General features: G+C 39.8%; 1 protein-coding gene across 1 annotated transcript in view; it reads right to left on the bottom strand.

Annotated features, from left to right (window-relative positions):
- Window positions 1-8364: 8364 nt before the first annotated feature.
- The window catches only part of LOC112403151 (centromere protein R-like), a 19494-nt gene continuing 5070 nt past the window's right edge, over window positions 8365-22788 (bottom strand). The window contains exon 2 of the mRNA XM_024750498.1: window positions 8365-9004. Within this exon, the coding sequence (XP_024606266.1) occupies window positions 8657-9004 (348 nt within the window). The 3' untranslated portion in view covers window positions 8365-8656. The remainder of the gene's footprint in view (window positions 9005-22788) is intronic.

Raw genomic sequence — 22788 nt, 5'->3', positions numbered from 1 at the left:
AAATCTATTCAGATAACTTAAAAACAAATTAATTTGATAAAACATAGGCAAGCAAGAAGTTTTATAGATTTGTCATTAGGAAGTGTTCGATGACTAGCCTCCCTTTGGAACTCCCATACTATTCTTTGCATATCTCAATCAGTACAGTCAGCAAATTGTTTCTCACGAAGCTATGAGCTCCTCAGAATAAGGGATTATGTTTTAATGCTCTAAGGGGTCTCTCAATGTGTGGTCAGAGCCTACAGTAAATACTCTATAAATTCTTGCTCAATATTGTTGAACGTTGCAGATATGTTTTAGAGATGTCCCAAGGCTGAGGGCAATGCTAATACAGTGGAACAATCTGCATTTCATTTCCAAAAAATTAATATTTTGTGTATACATTTCAAAAATTAATTTGAGTTGTTCTTTTATACTCATTCTGCAATTAATTATCCTTAACCCAGTTTGGTATTGACTTTTGAGACATCTTTCTTTCACATAGCGCATTCCCAAAAGAAAAGTGCTAAAACCAACTTGGCTAAATCTGTTATGTTTAACGGCCCCTCTGTGATATGTGTTAACTTCTGATGCGTGTTTGCAATAGCTTGAATAAATTATAGCTATCAACCATTTTGACAACACCTGATATAAAAAGCTCAAGACACTTGTTAATTAGGAAGTGATTAATTACAAAGTATTTAATATCACATTCTTTTTAGTATCAAATTGTCAGTGTGCTCTTCGTTACTTCCTACAGCCCCAGGTCCCTATGGGATCATTTCTATGCTGTTACCACCATTGTGACAATCCCCTTGACTGTAGAAATACCATGGGTATTTCTTTCCCTCTGTTCTCTTCATCTCAAGGGTGAGACTGGCTTCCCCCCAATTTTACATGGTAGAACAGATTGCTACAGGTAATAGAATTTTTCAAAGTTTGAGGATAATGGAAAGGAAATAACCACATTGCACAGGTCCAGAATGTCTGGGGAGTCCTGTCTCAGATAGGCTGTCTGTCTCATATACAGCTAACATCTATATAGTCATAGTGGGGGGGCTCACCTCCCACCTTTGAAATTGCTATAAGCATTTCCATATCTCCTAGTCCAAGCCCTACTCATTTCTGGCTCTAAAAAAAAAAGAACGTTTTTCTCAGGCCAGACTAAACCTACCTTCTAATTCCTCATTCCCTGACCCAGAATTGCTCTCTTTTCCCAATATTAAGCAATCCAGGTATCTATCTTTGTTGAAGGATTCTTCAACTCCACCTACCAGGATATGGTCTAACTAATCCTGTGATCCCCAACAGGACAATCACAAAGAAATACAGCACCACTACTATTTTTCAAAGCCTGAATCAGTTGGTCTAAAAGAAAAGCAATTATTTTATACAAATTATTTTTTTGTCCCTTCTCATTAAATATTAATAAAATCTGGAGGTCTGGTCCTACCAACCACCAGTTTATCTCATAAGTTTGCTAAGTATTCTAGGCAAGGTGACTTTCTAGGAACCATGATAATTATAGATATAGTCAAGTTAAAGTCCCTTAAAATGTATTTTTTGAATGAGTGAAATACTTTCTGGTAATTAACTGTTGATGACTGTTAGGCAAAATTTGATAATCCTGTATATTGATATGGACATGGGGGGAAAGAGAAATTCATTACAGTAGGGAAGAGTTGGGGGATGTAGATCAGGGAAGACTTTACGGATAAACTGGTATTTAAATCGGATTTCGAGGGATAGATTGGATTTCAACAGGTGGAATTTGAGAAGCTGGCATTCCTGACAGAGGGAGTAAACTGCATACACAAAGGCATGGTGATGAGCAAGAAGCCAGCAGGCTCAGGAAGTGCTGAGCCCCCCAGCTTAGCCACACCTTTTGCCATTAGGGAGAGAGGTAGAAGGAAAGGCTGGAAATGTAAGAAGTGGACAGTCATGGCAGGCTTTGAATACCTGCTAGGGATTTTGGATAACTTTTCTACAAAGAGGAGGGAGAAAGAAGTGCTGAGTTAACCCAGTAGATTACCAAAAAGGTAACTGGGGATTCTGTATCTCTGTGGGGCTTTTGTTTGTCTTTTAGACTAACGTTTTCCACGTCAACAGCAAGTTCTCTAATAAAGTGTCATGTTGGTCAGCCACGGCACCTGGGAGATGGATTTCCTAGGGTGTGCGAACAGAAATATCTGCCAAGCTCCTAGAAAGTGTCATTTAATGAAGTGGATAGTACCAAGTATTGAGTTTAAGGGAGGGGGATGGGGTGATGAGTTTAAGTAAGAATTTCTCCTGGGAGTTTTCTTGAGTTGTGTTCAAATACAGGAAGTGTGGTAAGTGGCAGGAAGAAGGTCATTCTAGAATTTGCACATAATTTATTTTTTAATTGAATATGCCATTATAGGCAATGCTAATACTCTGAAGCTATCTTTTCTGGAGTTTCACATTTGCTTTTCTTTATCCCACCCTACCCCTCCCACCAATGGCCCAGCATATTGCAATTACAATGGTCAGCTCATCAAGCTGATAAATTCCCATGATACCAAAGGAAAAGGAAGAGCTGCCAGGACAGTGAACTCTCCAAGCAGAGGTATGTGGTGCAAATACAGATAGTGGCTTATGATCCATTTCTAGTCGCAGGCAATAGTCTAAGCGATGTAGTCTGAGTGATAAAAGGTTAGAATTTCCAGCAATTTTGATTGTTTATGGGGCCATGGGAAAGAGTGTTGGAAATGAGGACTGACCTAGAAAGTCTGAATGGTGCAAAGGATTGGAAATAGTGAACTGGGAAGAGAGGAGAGTGGAGAGCAAACTCAGCAGACACTAGTCAGAAATACCCGAATACCTGGAGCTACTCATTCTCTAACTCCTCACAGCTCTCCCCTCTGCACTTCTTCGCCAAGTCAAAGCCCAGGATGGAAAGTCCAGCATAGGATGGAGCTCCAACCTCCAATAGTTGCCAGTCTTTTCAGGGAATAACAAGGCTCTCTCTGTCCTCAAGTGTTTGTCCTGGAAGGTTTCCTTCTCCTCTGTCCTCAAGTGTTTTCACACATATCAGCCCCTCCTGTTGACACTGGCACCAGCTTCTCCTCTCCCCTCCTGTCTCTGTGGCTTACATTTCCTTTTGAACACCTCTGTCACTCACTTCAACCCCCCTAGCAGAAAGCTTTTGTTTATAGATGAGTCCTACCTTGAGGAAAGAGCAGGGTACCAGCTGTGAGAAACATCGGAAGCCATTCCTTGAGTCCTCTTTGAAACATGTTTCTGGGATCATGCCAACCCCATTCTACAGGGATGGCAGGTCTGCAGATGGAACTCAGAAAGAAATGATTGCCCTGGGCCAACTCCACAGACAAATGATGAGCTAATTTCTCCTCAGGAAGAGTGTTGTGTATTTGCTGGTCAGAATCTGCCAAAAAGTTCAAGTTCATATGCTTAGAGCTGTATCTCTCCTTATGTCTATCTGGCTCCATTTAATGTTTAAAGAGCCCATTTCATTAAGCCTTAGGCTAAACAGTGTGGAGTCATTTATTCATAGCTGAGGTGGTAACCAAGGTAATGAAAGAAAACAGAGAAAGGAAAGGGAGTCAGCTGAACTGAAGGGTAAAACATCACGTGGTGTGGTGTGTACGTGCATATGTGTGTTTAACTGTCCATTAGTCTCATTTTGTTCTTCTTCTTTGTGGATTGCCCGAAGCACATTTCGTCTCTAGGTTGACTTTCCGTTTAGAAAATGTCTTGCCCATACTTCCCCTGTGTGTCTGTGTTTATGAACTCAAGGAAGGTGAATTTTTCTAATTGAAATATAGTTGATTTACAATGTGTTAATTTCTGCTGTACAGCAAAGTGATTCAGTTATATATATATATATGTATTATATGTATACATTTTTTTCCATTATGGTTTATCACAGGATATTGAATAGAGTTCCCTGTGCTATACTGCAGGACCTCGCTGTTTATCCATTCTATATGTAATATATGTAATAGTTTGCATCTGCTAATCCTAAAAATCCATCCCTCCCCCACCTCTCTCCCCCTTGGCAACCACAAGTCTGTTCTCTGTCTGTGAGTCTGTTTCAGTTTCGTAGATAAGTTCATTTGTGTCATATTTTAGATTCCACATATAAATGATATCATATGGTGTTTGTCTTTCTCTTTCTGACTTACTTCACTTAGTATGATAATCTCTAGGCCCATCCATGTTGCTGCAAATGGTATTATTCCTTTTTTCTTTTTAATGGTTGAGTAATATTTCATTATATATATGTACCACATCTAAAGAAGGTAAATTTATAGTCACTTAGTCAAAACACAATTAGAAAGGAGAATCAGTTATTTCAAAATCACTGTAATGTTTTCTAGAACCGAATATGAGTATTTTTGCATTGTTGTCCAACATTTCGAAATGGTCTCTGTTTCTGTTCATTTCCACACCAAAGATAACCAGGAATACGCTTTAAAGCACAATCCAGCCTAATGTTAGTATAAAAGAGACCAAATTATATTTCTCAATTTGCATGCTGTTACAATTTCCCTTTAAAGACAGCTTTATTGAGATATAATTCACCAATTTACAGTCTATAATTCACCAATTTACAGTCTATAATTCAATGGTTTTTAATATATTCACAGATATGTGCAACCATAACCGCAGTCAATTTTGGAATATTTTCTTCATCTCAAAAGGAAACCTTGTACCTTTTAGCCATCACCTCCCTAGCCTTCTAGCCCCCCCGTCCCCTAGCCTGAGGCAACTACTAGTCTACTTTCTGTCTCTACAAATTTCCCTCTTCTGGACATTTCATGTGAATAGAATCATATAATATCTAGTCTTTTGTGACTGGTTTCTGTCTACTGGCATGTTTTCAAGGTTCATTTATGTTGTAGCATGTATCGGCGCTTTATTCCTTTTTCTGGCCGAATAATACTCCATTGTATAGCTATATTACATTTTGTCTATCCATTTGTCAGTTGATGGACATTGGGGTTGTTTCTACCTTTTGGCTATTATGAAAAATGCTGCTGTGAACATTCACGTGCAGGTTCTTGTGTGGACATGTACTTGTTGTTACAGTTTCTGTTGTCAGTTGTAAAAAAGCCTTCATCTGTCCGACAACTCATCCATCCATTTCCTGTGTCAGATGTAGCACAGATCCTTGGTGCCCTGCCCAGTCCATATGGATATAATAAATAATTGAATAAATAAATAGGTGGGGGAGAATAAACAGATCAATGAAGAAGAATTCAAAATAATTTATGTAGATATTCCACCCTCAAGATACCCCACTCTCCAAGTGTGAGCTGCTCATATAGTGACTTCCTGCCAAAGAGGACAGTATGGAAAGGGGAATAAAAGGGTAACATCACAGAGGAGAAACCTGATAAATACCACCTCACCTGGTGATCAAGGTTAACATCCACAATGATAAATCATATTCATAATATGTAGCCTTGATATGAAGTGATGAAATGTCATGCCATCTTCTTCCTAAAAACACAAAACTCCTGTCTAATTATGAGAAGAATGTCAGACAAATTCCAGTTGAGGGAAGTTCCACAAAATACTTGACCTGTACTCCTCAAAACTGTCAAGGCCGTCAAGAACAAGGATACTCTAAAAAAGGCTCACAGACAAGAAGAGTTTAAGCATCTATGACGACTAAATATACTGTGGTATCCTGGAAGGGATCCTGGAATAAGAAAAGGGTATTAGGAAAAGACTAAGGAAAACAATAAAATATGAACTCTAGTTAATAAAAACTCATTTTTCATTTATTAATTGTGACAAATCTATCATACTAATGTAAGATACTAATAACAGGGGAAACTTGGTATTTGGAACTCTGTATTTTTCTGTAAATCTAAAACTAGTTTTGAAAATTATTTTTTAAAAAAACAGATGAGGACATCATTTTAAAAAACACAAATTTATTGATTTTGCAATTCTTATTCTATTTTGCAGATATCCATTTCTCTTCAGCCGGAACACTGGTGAGTACTGCCTGTGACAATAAAAAAATCAAATCAATGACGCCGAAGAGGAAGGAGAAAGGGCCAGGGGACTGAAATTCAGGAATTCACACTCTGGTCTCTAATTTCCTGTGTGACCAGGGCAGATGCTCTGTGTCTCTGGGTCCTAGTTTCCTCCCAAAACTGAATGAGAGGAGTGGAATGGGTGAATGAATGCTAAGGTCTCATCTAACCTAAACCTCTAGGCTCCCACTTGATCAAGGCTGAAAATCTTTGTTCCATCTTGATAGCTCTTTTTATTATTGTATATTCCACATCTGCCCCATCAGCGTATCCTGGGGTCCCTACCTGAATCTGATCAATTCTCACTTCTGGCGCTGCTACTACCTTGGTCCAAGAAACCATCATCCCTCCTGGGATTATCATAACAGTCTCCACACTCTTTTCCTTGTTTTTCTTTTTGCATCCTCCCAATTCCCAATATAGGCACCAAAATGAGTTTAAAAGTCAAATCAAGTCATTTCCCTGCACAAAACACTAATGACTTCCCATCTCACCCGCTGGAAAAGCCAACCTCCTTTCATTGGCTTCTAAAGTCCTGCATGATCTGGATTTCCATTGCTCTCTGACCTCATCTCCTGCTGTCTCCCCTTCAGTCATTCCAACCCCACTGGCCTCCACGGATGCATGAAGTACATTCCTGTCTCAGGGCCTTTGAATTGCTGTTCCCCCTGCATGAAATGCTCTTTCTTTGGAGAGGCATGTTTTGCTCCCTTACCCCTTTCAGTCACTGAACTAGAGAGGCTGTTCTCGGATAGCACAGCAACCTCCTCCCCACTCCACCTCCAGCCCAACCTCTCCCTCCCCTCTCTGCTTTATTGTTTTTCTACAGCCCTTATCACCATCTGGTGTCCCATATGTTTAGCTGGTTATCTGCTGACTTTCAGTCTCTTGTGCACAAGAGTATAAGCGTCTTGAAGCACGGGGACTTTGTGATGTTCACTACTGTGTCCCCAGCGTTTAAAACAATCCCTGGCCCATAGGATTTACTTCATAAACACGAGTTGAACAGATGAATAAGTGAGTGAAAGAAGAGTGAATAAACGAACAAATGCTCTCCTGCACGGGAACCTGTCTCCAATGGCTTGGTACGTTCCTTCTCTCTCTCTCTTCCATCCTTAAATATTTGAGTTAAATCTCTCTTTCCTGAGGTTTTAGACTTTTATACACTCAAGCTGGGAAGACTCCATCATGCCTGGGTCACATCCCTCTTTATGGCAGTAGGTGTGGGTTGGCCTCGTGCTTGAGTGGGGATAAGGCAAAGAGAGAATCTAAGGTGCTCAAAAAAGAAATCAGTCAAACTTTCAGAAACGTTACGCTGCCGCACCCTTCACACACTACTTTTAACTTTATTGGTTTCCAGGTATGCCTCCCTTAATAGACTGCGAGCAACTTTCAGAAAAGTGTTTTATGTGTTATTCACCTCTGTATCCCCAATCCCCAGCATGGTGCTCAGCACATAGCATTTTTCTCAGTCAATATTCATGAGTCTAGTTGAATCAATAAAACAGAAGTACCAAGGACTTTTCTGGCAAAGTGCTGAAAGTTCCATTTTTCTTTGGTTTGAGGTGGAGAGGAAGGAAGTTTTTCTGTGAGGACATTCCAGCTGGATGGAAACACAACTGCAAAGACCAACCTAACACCAACAATCCCTTTATGGGACAGAAACATGAAGACAACTCCACTAGGGTTTAAGTCTCAGCTCTATTACTAGTATGGCCCTTTGGACAATTTACTTAAATTTCCTCATCTCCTAGTAATCTCATTCATCAATATTATATTATCCTCAAGTCATGTGGTAAGAAGTAGTAGAGCTGAGATTCAAACCCAGGAAGGCAATGCAGGCTCCAGAGTCCACACTGTTAAAAAAAAGATCATACTGAAAAATAAGTTCAAGAGGATTAGTCTTAATTTTTTAAATGAGGTATCATTTGAGCCTAAAATCATACATCCAGGGTAAGAAAATTCCAGAAGACATAAGAAATAGCAGAATACTATTTGGAAGCTGCCATGGAAACTTTCATTTTATGGCACAGAGAGAAGTAAAGGTATTGGCAAGGGAAAACCACGGAAGGTCAAGTTCCTGGAGCTAGAACCTCACTCAGAGCAGGGCTACAAGTTCCAGTTTCCTACAGTTGGGCTCCATTGCCTGCAGGTCATTACATCATAGGACCTTGGAGTAGAATGAGCTATTGGAGATTTCTTGATGTTGCACCCTTGTTCCTCCTACTCTGAGAGCCTGTTAAATATTCCCAGTTCCCTCACTCTCCCCTTATATCATATGGCAGGAATCAGGGTCTTGTAGTGAAAAGACGATGGAATATATACTTACTGGATATATATTAAGTCTATCCACAAATGCTAAAAGTATATAGAAGCATATGAGATACAAAATATAAGTCAAGATCCTCTTCTACACATTGGCTTACTTTAAAGGGTCAAGAAGAAATGTATTATTTACGTTGAGATTATCTACTGGTGCATGTAGAAAGTTTAAATTAGCTGCAAGAAATTTTATCTAGACATGCACCTGCCTGTGCTATGATCTGGTATTTATTGGGCAGATTAATTACAAATATTTCTTCTGTTCCTTTAAATATGATCAGGCAGATACAGAAGTTGGCGTTTTCATAGTGAGTGCATTTCTTCTAAATGCCTTTGTTGGGAAGTCCTGATTTCTTCTTTTCAAATAGTTTTTGTTTTGTTACTTTTGTCATTAGGTCTTTTGTTTTCTGCATTTCTCTTTTTAAGACACATGATGCATGGGAGATACCAATGAGATTTTCAAGCTCTCTACTCTCCTCCAAAGCCTGTATATTACTTAAATTTTGCATTATTTCCATGAATTCGTCTGATGATTTCTCAATTTTGGATAGCATCACCATGAATTCATCATTGTCTTGTGTAGTAGATTCCTTTCTTTTGGTTATACTGAGGTGATTCCAGTTTTTCCTCTTTTTATTTGATGGTCCATTTTTGTTCTCTTGTTTTGTTCTCTCATTTTGGAATCAAAATGACTTAGGATTGAATTCCATTTCTGCCCCTCTGAACTCTGTGATAATTGGGCAAGTTGACTTTTTCTGTCTCAGTTTCTTTAGTAGGAAAGTAAGGATAGTAATAGCCACCTTTTTTTTTTTTGGCTTTTGTCAAGAATAAATGACAAAAATGACTGTTTGCTTGTACAATGTTTTGGCACATAGGCGTTCAATGTTAGTTATTGCTATCATTATTTTATCTATTCGGAGTTGATGTTCCTTTGGACACTCTACTTCATCAATGCCCTTCTGAAAGTGAGGGGTGTCTTGAACAAAACATAATTCCTCTGATACTATCCCAGATCTGGAGAGATGATAGAGGTAGAGATAGAGATGAGAGAGAATGAGAGAGAGAGAAAGAGAAGGAGAGATGGGGGCTTTTTATGCACCAAGCACTGTGCTAAATAGTGGGCATGCAATATCTCATCAGAGCGTTACACGAGTCTTTGCGGTAACATAATGTACTATTTATAATGAAGACACTGAGGTTCAGAGAGGGTAAACAACTTGCTCAAGACTGCGCACTGTCAGGGTATGGTCAGGTGGCTGGGGCTGAGAGTCCCCTTCTATGGCTGGAAGCTAGGGTGAGGTCCTATCTGAAGCAGCACTGGTGGGGGTGGGGATGAGGAAGGGAAGTAGAAAGGCAGGAAGGCAAACCTGGTCAAAGTTTTTGAGAGAGAGTTGCATCTTAAGCCATGGTAGTTATGTGCAAAACTCAAGTCCAAGACCCAAGCAGTATTGGCTTCTTTGGAACCCAAACAATAGCATTTTGGCGTTAGGTAGGATGGTGGTGTAGGAGGCAAGGTTAGGACGGGGTTTCCTGAGCTAATTTTGTGATTGTAAGTATGTGTTTGTATAGGCTGGTGGGTGCCTGAGTGAGTCTGAATTGGAGAGGCTGCATCAAGGCAGACATGAAACAGGGCCTCCCACAAGCTAAATCTCTTTACTCATGCTGCACGTGTTGAGAGAAGTTAGATCGAGATTTGTCAAAGCCTGAAACAGGATTCCTCTGCCATGTCAAGGCAGAAAGTCAAGACTCCTTAGAGCTCTCCAAACTCTTTACACAGGTGACGGAGCTGTCACTGCTACAGTTGGAGATGGACCTGCGCTGACTGCTGCAGAAAGACTTCTCTGTTTCCTGGCTCCCTCTCCTCTGCCTCTCAGAGGCAGATGACTCTTATAAAGCAGATCTGGTGATGCATTCTTGGGGAGACCCGGGTTCAGTTTCAGAGGATCTTTTTCTTTTCTCATCTCTTTTACTCTGTAGCTGTGTTGCAGCATATTGGCATTTCCTCCCGCCAGCCCTGGGAGACATAAAAGCCAGGTCGAGGATACAGAACGAAGCCAAGCAGCTCAGTCCAACAACTTATGATTCTAATAGCAAATCCAGGCCCCTGGCCTCCAGTGGGGTGGTTATTTCACTACTCGACCTGCTTTTCTGGAAGAGCTCTAGGTTGATGGAAAGTACTGTGGTCAGAGACATCTCTACATTTCATGTCTCACTTTTGTTTCCATGAAGATATAAATTATGTTTCTTTCTTAAAGGATACTCAAAAAAATTTGCCATGACTTTAAACATTTGCTAACAGTATGTATATAGAGAGATAGACATGTATGCATGTGTACACACACACACACACACACACACACACACGCACACACGGGTATTCCGTCTGAGTTTCATATAAGAACTTAGACTTGCTTTCACATTGCTCAGAACTGCAGGCATCAAGAAGAACTGTCCTGCCTTTCTTTACACAGATATAATTATAAGAACTACTGATGATTTGTAACCAAGAAAGAACTGACAGTAACAAGTCTAATTAGATGTTGAAAGAGAGAGATCCACATTTAGCTGATTCTGACTCTTCCTGACAAGATTCTTTCTGAACACAAACTATTCATATTTAACTAAGTATTGAGGCAAATTAAACCAGATAAAAGAAGCACGGGATCTGGTGTTCCCGTGATAGGAATTCATACGTGTATGTGTTTTAAATTTATATGTTTCATACATAGAGGTATATATTTTCCTATATTACTGCTTTTACTTCTGTCTTTTAAGATTTAAGAAAGATGGAGCACATGTGCTTTTTGGTATTTCTCCCACTATGTACAATGGAAGAGCCTGGACGTTATATATAACACAAACATAAGATGATTCTGAAAAGAAGAGAGACGGCTGACTGACTAATGACTTTGGGAACAGAAGAGCAACTTGGTGGTGAGTTTTCTTTTTGTTTCGTGTTTCTCAGACACAGGTCTCAGGAAGCTGGCATTCCCAAATGCCAGTGGGTGCAGACAAAAAAGGCCCTACCAAGAGCCTGCTCTCTCAACCAGAGGACCAGGAAAATGGCAGAAAACTATTAGACGATAATTGGTCTGCTTCTGCCAACAACAAGGAAAACACTGTGGTCCCACCCCACCCCTGCCAGCAAAGGCTGGGGAGGCAATATTCCCATCTTCGTGAGGCTGTAATGAGGCACTTCAATTCCCCCCACTCCCTCCAACATGGGTGGTGTCTCAGACCTCCCAGAGGGACCAGAACTTCCACTCCTCCTTGGTGGACAGAGACATCCTTCCCCCTCCCCTGCCTTGGTATCAGAGGAGGCCTAGTAGAGTGGACTTTCCTCACAGCCCACTAATAATGAGGTCCCCCCACCCTCCATCAGAAGAGGCCACATGGGGAGCAGTTAAGGGGGCAGCTCCAGTGCCTCCCAGCCAGGGGATATCAATGGAGCCTAGTACCTAGTATGGAGTGGGAACTCCCAGCCTTGCTCAGCAATAACTACATTCACTGTTGGAGCAATGTCAGAAGAAGTCAGCTAAAACAGAAGGCTTAATTAAGATCTATCTCTTACAATGCATGCGATATACAAAATGTCTAGTTTTCAATCAAAAATCACTTGTCACATCAAGAACTAAAAAGATCTCAAATGGACTGAGAAAAGAAAATCAATAGATGCCAACAGCAAGCTGACGGAGATGTTAGAATTATCTGGCAAAGATTTTAAAGCAGCCACTGTAAAAATGCTTCCATGAGCAATTAGGAATACATTTCAAACCCCCTCCCCCCCAACCAAAAGTAGGCAGCCAAAAGACTCAGAGAGAAAATCTTGATTTCATCAAACGTTTTGAAAAATTGTTGTCAATTTCTGCAGCGATGAAAATAAACTCAAAGTTTTATTTTAACTGACTTGGAAATCTCGTTGTCAGTAATGAACAATTTGAGAGTAGAGATGGGTGGTTGGCATCCGGTCTTGGATTCCGGGAGGCCAGAGTGGCCAGGAGGAAGGGAGACCAGTGCTTGGATCAGGCCCGGCATGTGTTCTGAGCGAGCACTTGACAGGTCAAGCAAGAGCAATGAGTGGTGTGTTAGTACCAAAGTCCAGAAGGCAAGCCAAGAACAGAGTTGAAGAGTTCTGTTTATCCAAGGGAGACTAGACTAGACATAACTTCCAATTAAGCAGGCTGGGGTTAGCGTTCAAGGTGGTCCACCCAACAGAAAGGAGTTCTAAACGGTAAGATGCTGAGAGTGTTTCCAAGCTCTAGCACAGAGGACCTGTTCTGTAGAAACAGCAAAGTGGTTTTATGAACATATATCTTAGCTCAGGTGAGACAGTACTTTAACAGGGAGGCAGGGAAAAGCAGAAGCTGACTTGCCTGAGTTCTCCACAATGTCAGGACAGCTAACGTTAGCAAGCTGCTCTAACAGAGGCCTGGCCAGTATCCAGGAGGGTGGGGCAGATAGTCTAAGCTAAATCATAGAACTACGTAATTCTCATGTGATTAGGAGTCAGGGTAAGCCAGTTGTTTAAAATGTGTAAAGCCACTAACAATATACACAGAGCCATAGCTTTCACTCTGTCATCCAGAGATGGCACTGAGCAAAGTCTGATACCCTCCCTCGTGCCTCAACTATCCAACCCCAGGGCCCGCAAATCCTGGTCACTAGATTTCTCACTTGGGTTCATACATTTCCTTATGCCTTAACTCCATCTCACCTTAATGAGTAGGCTTTTTTTTTTTTCTTCCCAGAAGGCGGCAGCAAGGGTGGTAGGTGATGGCAGAGGAAAAGACAGAGGGCTAGAAATTGAATGTCAACAGTCAGCTCACCTCTCGCCATCCATAGCTCTTCCATTATTTCACTGCATATTATGGGACCCCCTTTTGACCTAGTTATTGTATGTGACCACTGGCGTTCATCAGTCTTTATTGCTGTTGATATAGTTCCTTGCTTTTCCCAGAACTATTTGGCTTCCTCACAGTTTCCTCTATTCACTGTCCTACCCTTCTACAGAAAGAAAGCCAAATATCTATACTTTATATAGAGAGATATACTGGGCAGAAGGAAGAGAATTTGGAAAGATAACAAAGTTACAGCCTTACTTTATACCAAAATTACTCCCAATGAATGAAAGATTTACATGCTAATTTAAAAGGAATAATGGGACTTAATTAAACTTAAAAACTTTTGCACAACAAAGGAAACCATAAATAAGACAACCCTCAGAATGGGAGAAAATATTTGCAAATGAAACAACAGACAAAGGATTAATCTTCAAAATATACAAAGAGCTCATGGAACTCAAAATCAAAAAAACAAGCAATCCAATTAAAAAATGGGCAGAAGACCTAAATAGACATTTCACCAAGGAAGACATACAGATAGCCAAGAGGCACGTGAAAAGACACTCAACATTACTAATTATTAGAGAAATGCAAATCAAAACTACAATGAGGTATCACCTGCCGGTCAGAATGGCCATTATCAAAAAATCTAGAAACAATGAATGTTGGAAAGGGTGTTGTGAAAAGGGATCCCTCCTGCACTGTTGGTGGGAATGTAAATTGATACAACCACTATGGAAAACAGTATGGAGGTTCCTTAAAAAGCTAAAAATAGAACTACCATATGACCCAGCAATCCCACTACTGGGCATATACCCTGAGAAAACCATAATTCAAAAAGAGTCATGTACCACAATGTTCATTGCAGCTCTATTTACAATAGCCAGGACATGGAAGCAACCTAAGTGTCCATCAGCAGATGAATGGATAAAGAAGATGTGGCACATATATACAATGGAATATTACTCAGCCATAAAAAGAAGCGAAATTGAGATATTTGTAGTGAGGTGGATGGACCTAGAGTCTGTCATGCAGAGTGAAGTAAGTCAGGAAGAGAAAAACAAATATCGTATGCTAATGCATATATATGGAATCTAAAAAAAAAAAAATGGTACTGATGAACCTAGGAGCAGAATAGGAATAAAGATGTAGACATGGAGAATAGACCTGAGGACATGGGGTAGGAGGGGGAAGCTGGGGTGAAGTGAGAGTAGCATCAACATACATACACTACAGAATGTAAAATAGTTGGCTGGTGGGAAGCAGCAGCATAGCACAGGGAGATCAGCTCGGTGCTTTGCGATGACCTAGAGGGGTGGGATAGGGAGGGTGGGAGGGAGGCTCAAGAGGTAGGGGATATGGGGACATATGTATGCATATGGCTGATTCGCTTTGGTGTACAACAGAAACTAACACAGTATTGTGAAGCAATTATACTCCAATAAAGATCTAGTAAAAAAAAAAAGGAATAGAAACAGATGCAGGTGATTCTAAAGTAAGGGAGATATTTCTAAGAATAACATGAAAGATAGAAACCATAATAGAAAATATTTAAATGGTTTGAATCTTACTAAAAGTAAAAATTTCTTCCTTGTCTTTGTTATCTCTGGGTAGTGATATTCAGGTATTTATATTTTATTTATCTTATTGCATCTCTACTTTTTAAAGTTCTTAGTAAACATATAAAAGGGAAATTATCTTACATGTCCCCTACAATAAATAATATTGAAAGTCAAGCATCAAATTGAAGAAAAAAACTGCATCATATAGAATGCAATATATAAAGAGTTTTTACACATCAATATGAAAAATACTCAGTTCCCAATAGAAGACCATATAAAAGTTGTTAATACTGTATCACAAAAGAGGCACTACAAATGAGCAGTAAATTTTTTTAATGTTTACTGTAATATCTATTGAAATATTGCAATATAAATGCAAAATGAAACAATAATAAGATACCTTTTGGTGGGTGCCTATCAAAATGCCAAAAAATATTAAATTGGTATAATCTTGTAAATTGGTATAATCTTAGTATAGTCTTTTGGAAAGCCATTCGGTGATGAGTCAAAAGACATCATTTTTTTTTACCCTTGGAATAGTAATTATACTGCTAGTAATTGATCTTTAGGAAAGGATCATAAGTATGTCCAAAGTGAAGATTTTATCCAAAGAATTTTTTCAATAGAAACAAATTCAAGGGCTTCCCTGGTTGCACAGTGGTTAAGAATCCGCCTGCCAATGCAGGGGACATGGGTTCAAGCCCTGGTCTGGGAAGATCCCACATGCTGCAGAGCAACTAAGCCCGTGTGCCACAACAACTGATTCCATTCGCCACAGCTACTGAAGCCTGCGTGCCTAGAGCCTGTGCTCTGCAACAAGAGAAGTCACCGCAATGAGAAGCCTGTGCACTGCAACAAAGAGTAGCCCCCGCTCACTGCAACTAGAGAAAAGCCCACGTGCAGCAACGAAGACTCAATGCAGCCAAAATAAAATAAATTTTAAAAAAAGCAAATTCAAATGTCTCCCCAAATAAGAGATTAGTTAAGTAAATTATGGTATACCATAAGGTAAAAAAAAAAATTTTAATATATATATTCCCTTTATAAATGAATTTTCAGAACAATGTCTGATATGAAAAATATACAGTATATTTTGTTTGGTAAAAAAGTGGTATATAAAACAGTATATATAGTCAATTTTCTTTTTTTGGTCAAAAGAAAATTCATGTATAGAAAAAAGACAAGCAAGATATACATGTCGAGTGTGTATAGTGGTTACCTTTAAGTAGTGGAATTATTTGGCTTGTCTATGTTATATACATTTTTTTTAATTAGCATACATTCTGTGGGAAAATATTGAAACTGTTTTTTACAGAGCTGGTGGCCAGCATGAGTAGATAAAACAAGCCGCACTCTTTGTATGGCCCGTCACTCCTCCACAAAGTGGTGATATTATTTTGCTGACAGCCCTGTAGACCACTCAAACTCATGTTGCAAATCTAGCCATGATGGGAACCAACCCCAGTTCAAGGAGAGAATTTCAAAACGTACTCAGGTGAACAGTTTCTTCTCTTCCAGGATCAGGAGGACAAATGCAATGTCTTCTGTGCAAAAGGGAGAGAACAGTTCAGGTGCACAAATGCTACAGTGATATTTTTGTCCACAGATTCAGAGAGAAAAATCTGACCAAGGATAGACACACCTTTGGTTTGCCCATTGTGAATTTTGTAGAGAAGTACAGGGAGGGGAGGGGTTGGGGGTTCCATGTGGTTGGTTTTCACTGAATAGCACTGAACCTCGAGAAAGCCCATAAATAATTGGCACTGTTGGAGGGGGAAATTTTATCATGACTTTTTTCTTCCTTTTTTTTTTTTTTTTAAAAGTACGGTAGGCACAGAGCCGTGACACTGCATGTTGTGCAGTAGCATTGGTGTTCCAGCCGATTCTCTCCTGGACAGAGGAACAAGGAGACTAGCAACTGAGATTAGCATCCAGTGACCAATGTCACATTTGCATCTGAAAGTACCCACCGCAAACAACTGAGGCAGCACTTGTGCAGGAGGAGAAGGGACTTGAATAAATCTTCTCGGGCTGTGTGTCCTGTCCGAGGACTCTGAGTCAAGCCTTATATAGCTCTAGTCTCCAGGAGAGAGCCTTCTGTATTCACTATAAACATCTTATCTCAAGAGAAATATCCCCTATCTCAGGTTAAATAATCCATTTGGTGCCAGATTCCAGGAGCGACATCTTTAGTTCCTCAACCTCTCTCTGTTCGCTTTGTCTTTTTCCCACCCTTTCTGCCGTGTATTGCTCTACCTCATTCACCAGATGGAGGATGTGGTCTGATATTCCTTTGTTTCATCACTTGAAAATGTGTGGGGGAACAGTCCTTGAAGTTGGACAGATGAAATCTCTCTAGCCCTGGGAATCTGATAAAATTTTTCCCTCCCCAAGGATGTGAGTGCAGGACCTTACTTGGTCAATTGTTCTGGTACACAGCTCTGTCCTCTGGGGGTTGGTGGGGGGGGGGAAGCAGTAGGGACAAAGGAATGGAATTCCACTTCCTCCTCAGGGAAAGAGAAAAACTTGACATTGTGAGTTTTCCCAGGCTTCTCCTGGGACGCCAAAGAAGACTGAATTGCATAATTTCACAAAAATGCAAGATGCAACCTACACCACATCCATAAGCTCTGATAATATAGAGTCAAGGGAATAGAGAAACCGAGAAACATATGCATGATTTCCTGACCTGACTGCAAAACCTAAGTGCCTCCAGACCAAAGAACTACATACACAGGCAATGTAACTCACCATGGAGGGATCCTAATGCCACATGGAGTTTTTTCACAATAGCTACTGGGGAGAACCCGGAGACACACATGAGAGTTTTTCCTACTGCAGAGTAATTTCCAGGATTTCCATATTGGAAACCTTGCCCATTCCTCTGATAGAGATCAGTATTTGAAGACAAAGAGAGCTTTTAAGATATTGCTATTTATTTAATAGATTTCCTTCTCTGAGCTCTCAGGCTAATTTCTTGATATTCAGTTCTTTGCATTTGTTTGTGTTTAAAATGTGTTGGTTATTTCCTGTTCAACAGCAAGGCTGGGCTAAGACCAAAGCTGCTGGGCTTGGGACCCTAGCCAACTGCTCAGAGGGCCTCAACAACTATTCCAGTGGTGGCCCTGGCCCGACAGACATGAAGGAGACGGAGTGGGTTTCTATTCAATTAAACAGTTGTTTGTTAGGCATCTATTGTGCTATAACTGTGTTAGAGCCATATACTGAGAATGCAAAGATAAATATGACATAGCCTCTGCCCTTAAGAATGGCATAGTCTTTTTTTTTGATTTTTTAAAAAAATTATTTATTTATTTATTTATTTATGCCAGGTCTTAGCTGCGGCAGGTGGGCTCCTTAGTTGTGGAATGTGAACTTTTAGTTGTGGCATGTATGTGGGATCTAGTTCCCTGACCAGGGATTGAACCCAGACCCCCTGCATTGGGAGTGTGGAGTCTTAACCACTGTACCACCAGGAAAGTCCCAAGAATGTCATAGTCTGATGGGAAAATACTTATAAAAATGAATTAATGTAATATGATAACTGCTAAATTGGTATTGTGAATGAACACTATTTTTATACGCTGACCTTGAGGGGAGGGGAGGGCCTTAAAAAATCCCTCAGCAGCAAAAATCATGATCTGAAAGAATTTATCTAGACTTATTACCAGGATTCCTTTCTTTGACTTCCAATTCAGTGGTGTCCAAGGTAGGTGTGGGTACCCTAGGAGGTGCAGAAAATAATCATGAAGATGCAGAAATAAAATATTATAACTTATGTTTATGCTTGTTAATGTATTCTTTAAATTTTTATCTTTTGCATTTATTTTATCATATGACAGAATGGTTCAGTAGTAAATGTTTATCATTTACAAAAATAATGCACCGTATTAGGCAGTGTACACTCCAAAAATTTTGCCATGAAAGTGTGAACAAAAGTTTGAAAACTATTAAGCTCATCTGCAAGGCCTTACATCATCTTCCCTCAGGGCTTTGGACAGTTTCCCTGTGTCTCAGCAGCTCAAGCTCCGCTGACTGTCTTCCATCACCTCTGCTCGGCAAAGAGAGAACCCTCAAATGAACTTCCTCCTTTGAAGGCTGCCTGTAATTATATGATTCCACCTTCCCTTTATGTCATAAAGGGATGAGGAGGCAGACATCCAGATAAGTGAAATAACTTGTCCAACTAATACTACTAATGTGCTCTCTGGCAGAAATTAAGAAATAAAGCAAAACAACCCTGAATTGGCTGAGGTGTTCTACTAATGAGAAACCGGCCAAAGTCTTAAGCAGAAAAGCAAAAATCACAAATCCTGTTGCTACAAGAACTATAAAAGCCATGAGATGAATGAGACAGGGTAAATGAATCAGCATAACTAATGGCTATTTGTGGAATTTTGTAGTCATACAAGTCTCAGTTAAAAGCCCAACTTTGCCACTGAGTATCTGTGAGATCTAAGAACTTACCAAACTCTTTTAAGTATATCAGTTGCTGTTCTTGGGTTGCAAGGAATAGAAACTACTTCTGACTAACACAAGCATTCCCAAAAGGAATTGGTTGGAAGGAAACGAGGTCATTTCCAGAGTCAAAGGAAGAGCTGAAACTCAGCCTTTGCAAAAGAGAAGATCTAGGCAGTCCCAGAGATCCAGTTCCAGTGATGTTAAATCTGTTGTAACTTTAGGATACTCAGCTCTGACAACTCCACTCTAACTGATTTTGAATCCTGTATCTCCACCCAAAATTCAAATTCTTGGGATAGAGATTCTAATTGGCCTTCTTGGTCACTCGTCTACCTCTGTGGTTCTGTGATTGGACAGAGCTGGGATTTACATATGGAAAATAATCCACCCCTCCACAAACCCTGAGAATTAGATGATCAGCACCTCCACAACAAAATACAAATAAGACACATTGAGATGGTAGAAGAGGCAGAGACAAGTCCTTGCCCAGGACCCCACCACAGGCATGGCAACCCACAACCAGGAGGGTCTCCCTAAAACAAGGAACTCTCCCTTGAGGAGTGAACAAATTGTGCCCCACATCAGAAACTCTGATCCTTGGAGCCAACATGGAAACATAAGCCCCCAAAACATCAGGTTTTGAAAACCAGCAGGGATTAGGGTCAGAAGAATGATAGAACTGTAGAGAATAGGAAAATATAATATTTATATTATATGTTTTATTAATATATATATTTCGTTAATATATAATTATTAACAGACATAAAGGGAGATATTGACAGTAATACAGTAATTGTACTATGACTTTAATACTTCATTTACATCAATGGATAGATCATACAGACAGAAAATCAGTAAGGAAACATTGGCCTTAACACATTAAACCAGACAAACTTAATAGATATATACAGGACATTCTATACAAAAGCAGCAGCATACACATTCTTCTCAAGTGCACATGGAGCATTCTCCAGGATAGATTGCATGTTAGCCCTCAAAACGAGACTCAATAAATATTAAAGATTGAAACCATATTTTCCAGCCACAATGGTATGAAAATAGAAATCAACAAAAAGAAGAAAACTGGAAAAAATACAAACTTGTGGAGATTAAACAACATGGTACTAAAACCAAAGGGTCAACAAATGAATCAAAGGGGGAATAAAAATTACCCTGAGAAAAATGAAACTGGAAATATAACATTCCAAAATCTATGGGATGCAGCAAAGGCAGTTCAGAGATGGAAGTTCGTAGCAATAGGGGCCTACCACTAGAAATAAGAAATAAACAATCAAACTTTACATCTACAGGAACAAGAAAAAGAAAAACAAACAAAGCCCAAAGTTAGTAGATGGAAGGAAATAATGACTAATTGAACTAAGATAATGTTTGCAAAATCCCTAATACAATACCTGCACTTAGTAAGTGTTCAATTGCTATGAATTATATGAGAGACCATATGGAAATTATTAAAAGGTCAGGCTTCTTTTCTTATACAGTATTGGTAGAAGTGGCTTTCACTGAGGGATCTATTTGATTGAATGCCAATGATGGAATGAATATTGGAAGGGAATGTGATAATATAATTACTCCAGTGAGAAATTTCATTTACTTTTATGCCTGCTTTGTGCATGGCGTCCCACTCATCATCATATTTCATTATTCTTAAACTCTGTGATTCCAAATGCAAATTTGCAACAACAACAAAAATATCACCCTTTTAAGCCACCCCCCTCCCCTTTTGCTCTTTCCATAAGTCTTGAGGGTCTTTACATGGTTTCCCTGAACTCTCCAAGGACATGTTGAGTTTGAGAAGGAGGAAAAAATTCTGCTTTTGAGAATAAGCTACTCACAGGAGGTATCAACATGAAACTAAACAGTCAATTTTGTAAAAAAGCAGTCAAACTCATAGACAGAATTTTAGATAATTAATGGAATTTTTTAGTCATTGGGCTGAATTAAATGCATATTTAAACATCACATCAACATAACCTCAGATTTGGTATTAATTTGTTCCAGGGTTGATAAACAGGCTCCAGTTGTACAATTATTATCGGCTAAATGACCCATGTCTCCACATTTGGTCATGATTTGTGATGCATGGTGAATATGCACATGGAGAGGGAGGTGGCGTGGCCAAGTGGAGAGATTGTAAACAAGTAGAGTCAGGGCAGGTGGGATGTACCATGACCCCACCTCTGCCCTGACAGCATTTTTATCTCCCTGGCATTGTCCTAATCTCTGCCCTGGGACACATTTATCCCAGAACAGAAAGTCTTGTGAGAAAGAGCCTTGAAATGGGGGTAGTTAAAGGGTTGTTCAAGATCAAGATGACCAGAAAAATATTCAGAAAATATTCAGAGGAGGTTCCAGCCAGCCTGTGCAAAAATAAACAGATGGCTCTTGCATGCAAATGTGAGTGATGCTTATATGCACACGAGTAAAGGTTCCTGCTGACAAAGCAAAAGGGGAAACTGGAGCAATGCGCTGGGTAATTCAAGCAACAGGCTCGTTGTGTCTAGCTGAGCTGCGTGATTCAGCAAGGTCTGGGAGCAGAGCTTCAGCAAACCAGTTCTTTGATGTGTGGAGTTCCTTTGAGCTGGATTTAGCAACCTCCTCCTCCCACCGGCAGGCCATTGCCTTGAACAGTCTCTCCCTCCCCTCCCCATTTCACCAGCTCACCGTGTCCTTCAAAACAGACAAACAATATTCCACAGAGACACTGGGGAGATTGCAGGCAGTTCTTTCCCTCCTCCTTCTTATACCCTTAAAAATAAAACACACTATCACCAGACATTCTGACACTTCAGATAGCTTATTGTGTGCATGAAGTAAATGACAATGAACTGGTGTCTTCCTGTCTGAAAGTCAGGCAGATACCTAGGGCAGTAGCTTTTTTTTGTTTTGTTTTGTTTTTTGTTTTTACTGTCTCAGGCCGTTAAATGCTTGAAAACTACAGAAAAGCAAGAGTTTTAAAAATGGTGAATTTAGTGAGTGAGTAAACCACAGTTTCACCCAATTTTTAAGCCAAGATGAATTTAGTATACATACACAGACACACACACACACACACACACACACACACACACACACACATTCATATGCACATGTGTTCAGTAGACAAAATGCTCTTTAAATAGCAAGGCCCCTGAGTACATTTAAAATGTGATTTGATTTGCAACATGTAACTTAAATATAACCTTTGGGAAATGCATTCTTTGCATAACTTGTGGCAAATGTACAAAGGCAATGTTTAAAAGCTATCAAAATCTTTGGCTGAAGAGTAGTCAGCTACGTATATCTTTGGTTTACAGACGCTAAACATCCAGATAGCTTCCAAAATGTGTTTCTAAAAGAAAAAAACCAATGTTTCCCAAAACCTCCCCTTGGCCCATTATTCTGGTTCTCAGAATTTGGCCCAAACCTCATCTTTGAAATTTTCTTTCTCGTTACTCTCCTACACAATGCTTCTATTTCTGTTTCTTACAAACTAAATAACTAAACATTTCAAAGTGCATAGGATATCTATGAAGGCTATGGAATCATGGACTGAAATATAGGATTCTCTGTGTTTCTCAGGCCCAGGGGGTT

This window comes from Neophocaena asiaeorientalis, unplaced genomic scaffold (genome assembly GCF_003031525.2).
Source record: "Neophocaena asiaeorientalis asiaeorientalis breed wild unplaced genomic scaffold, Neophocaena_asiaeorientalis_V1.1 scaffold430, whole genome shotgun sequence".
NCBI lineage: Eukaryota > Metazoa > Chordata > Mammalia > Artiodactyla > Phocoenidae > Neophocaena > Neophocaena asiaeorientalis.
Note: the sequence above shows the minus strand (reverse complement) of the source record. Positions and strands in the feature narration are given on the sequence as shown.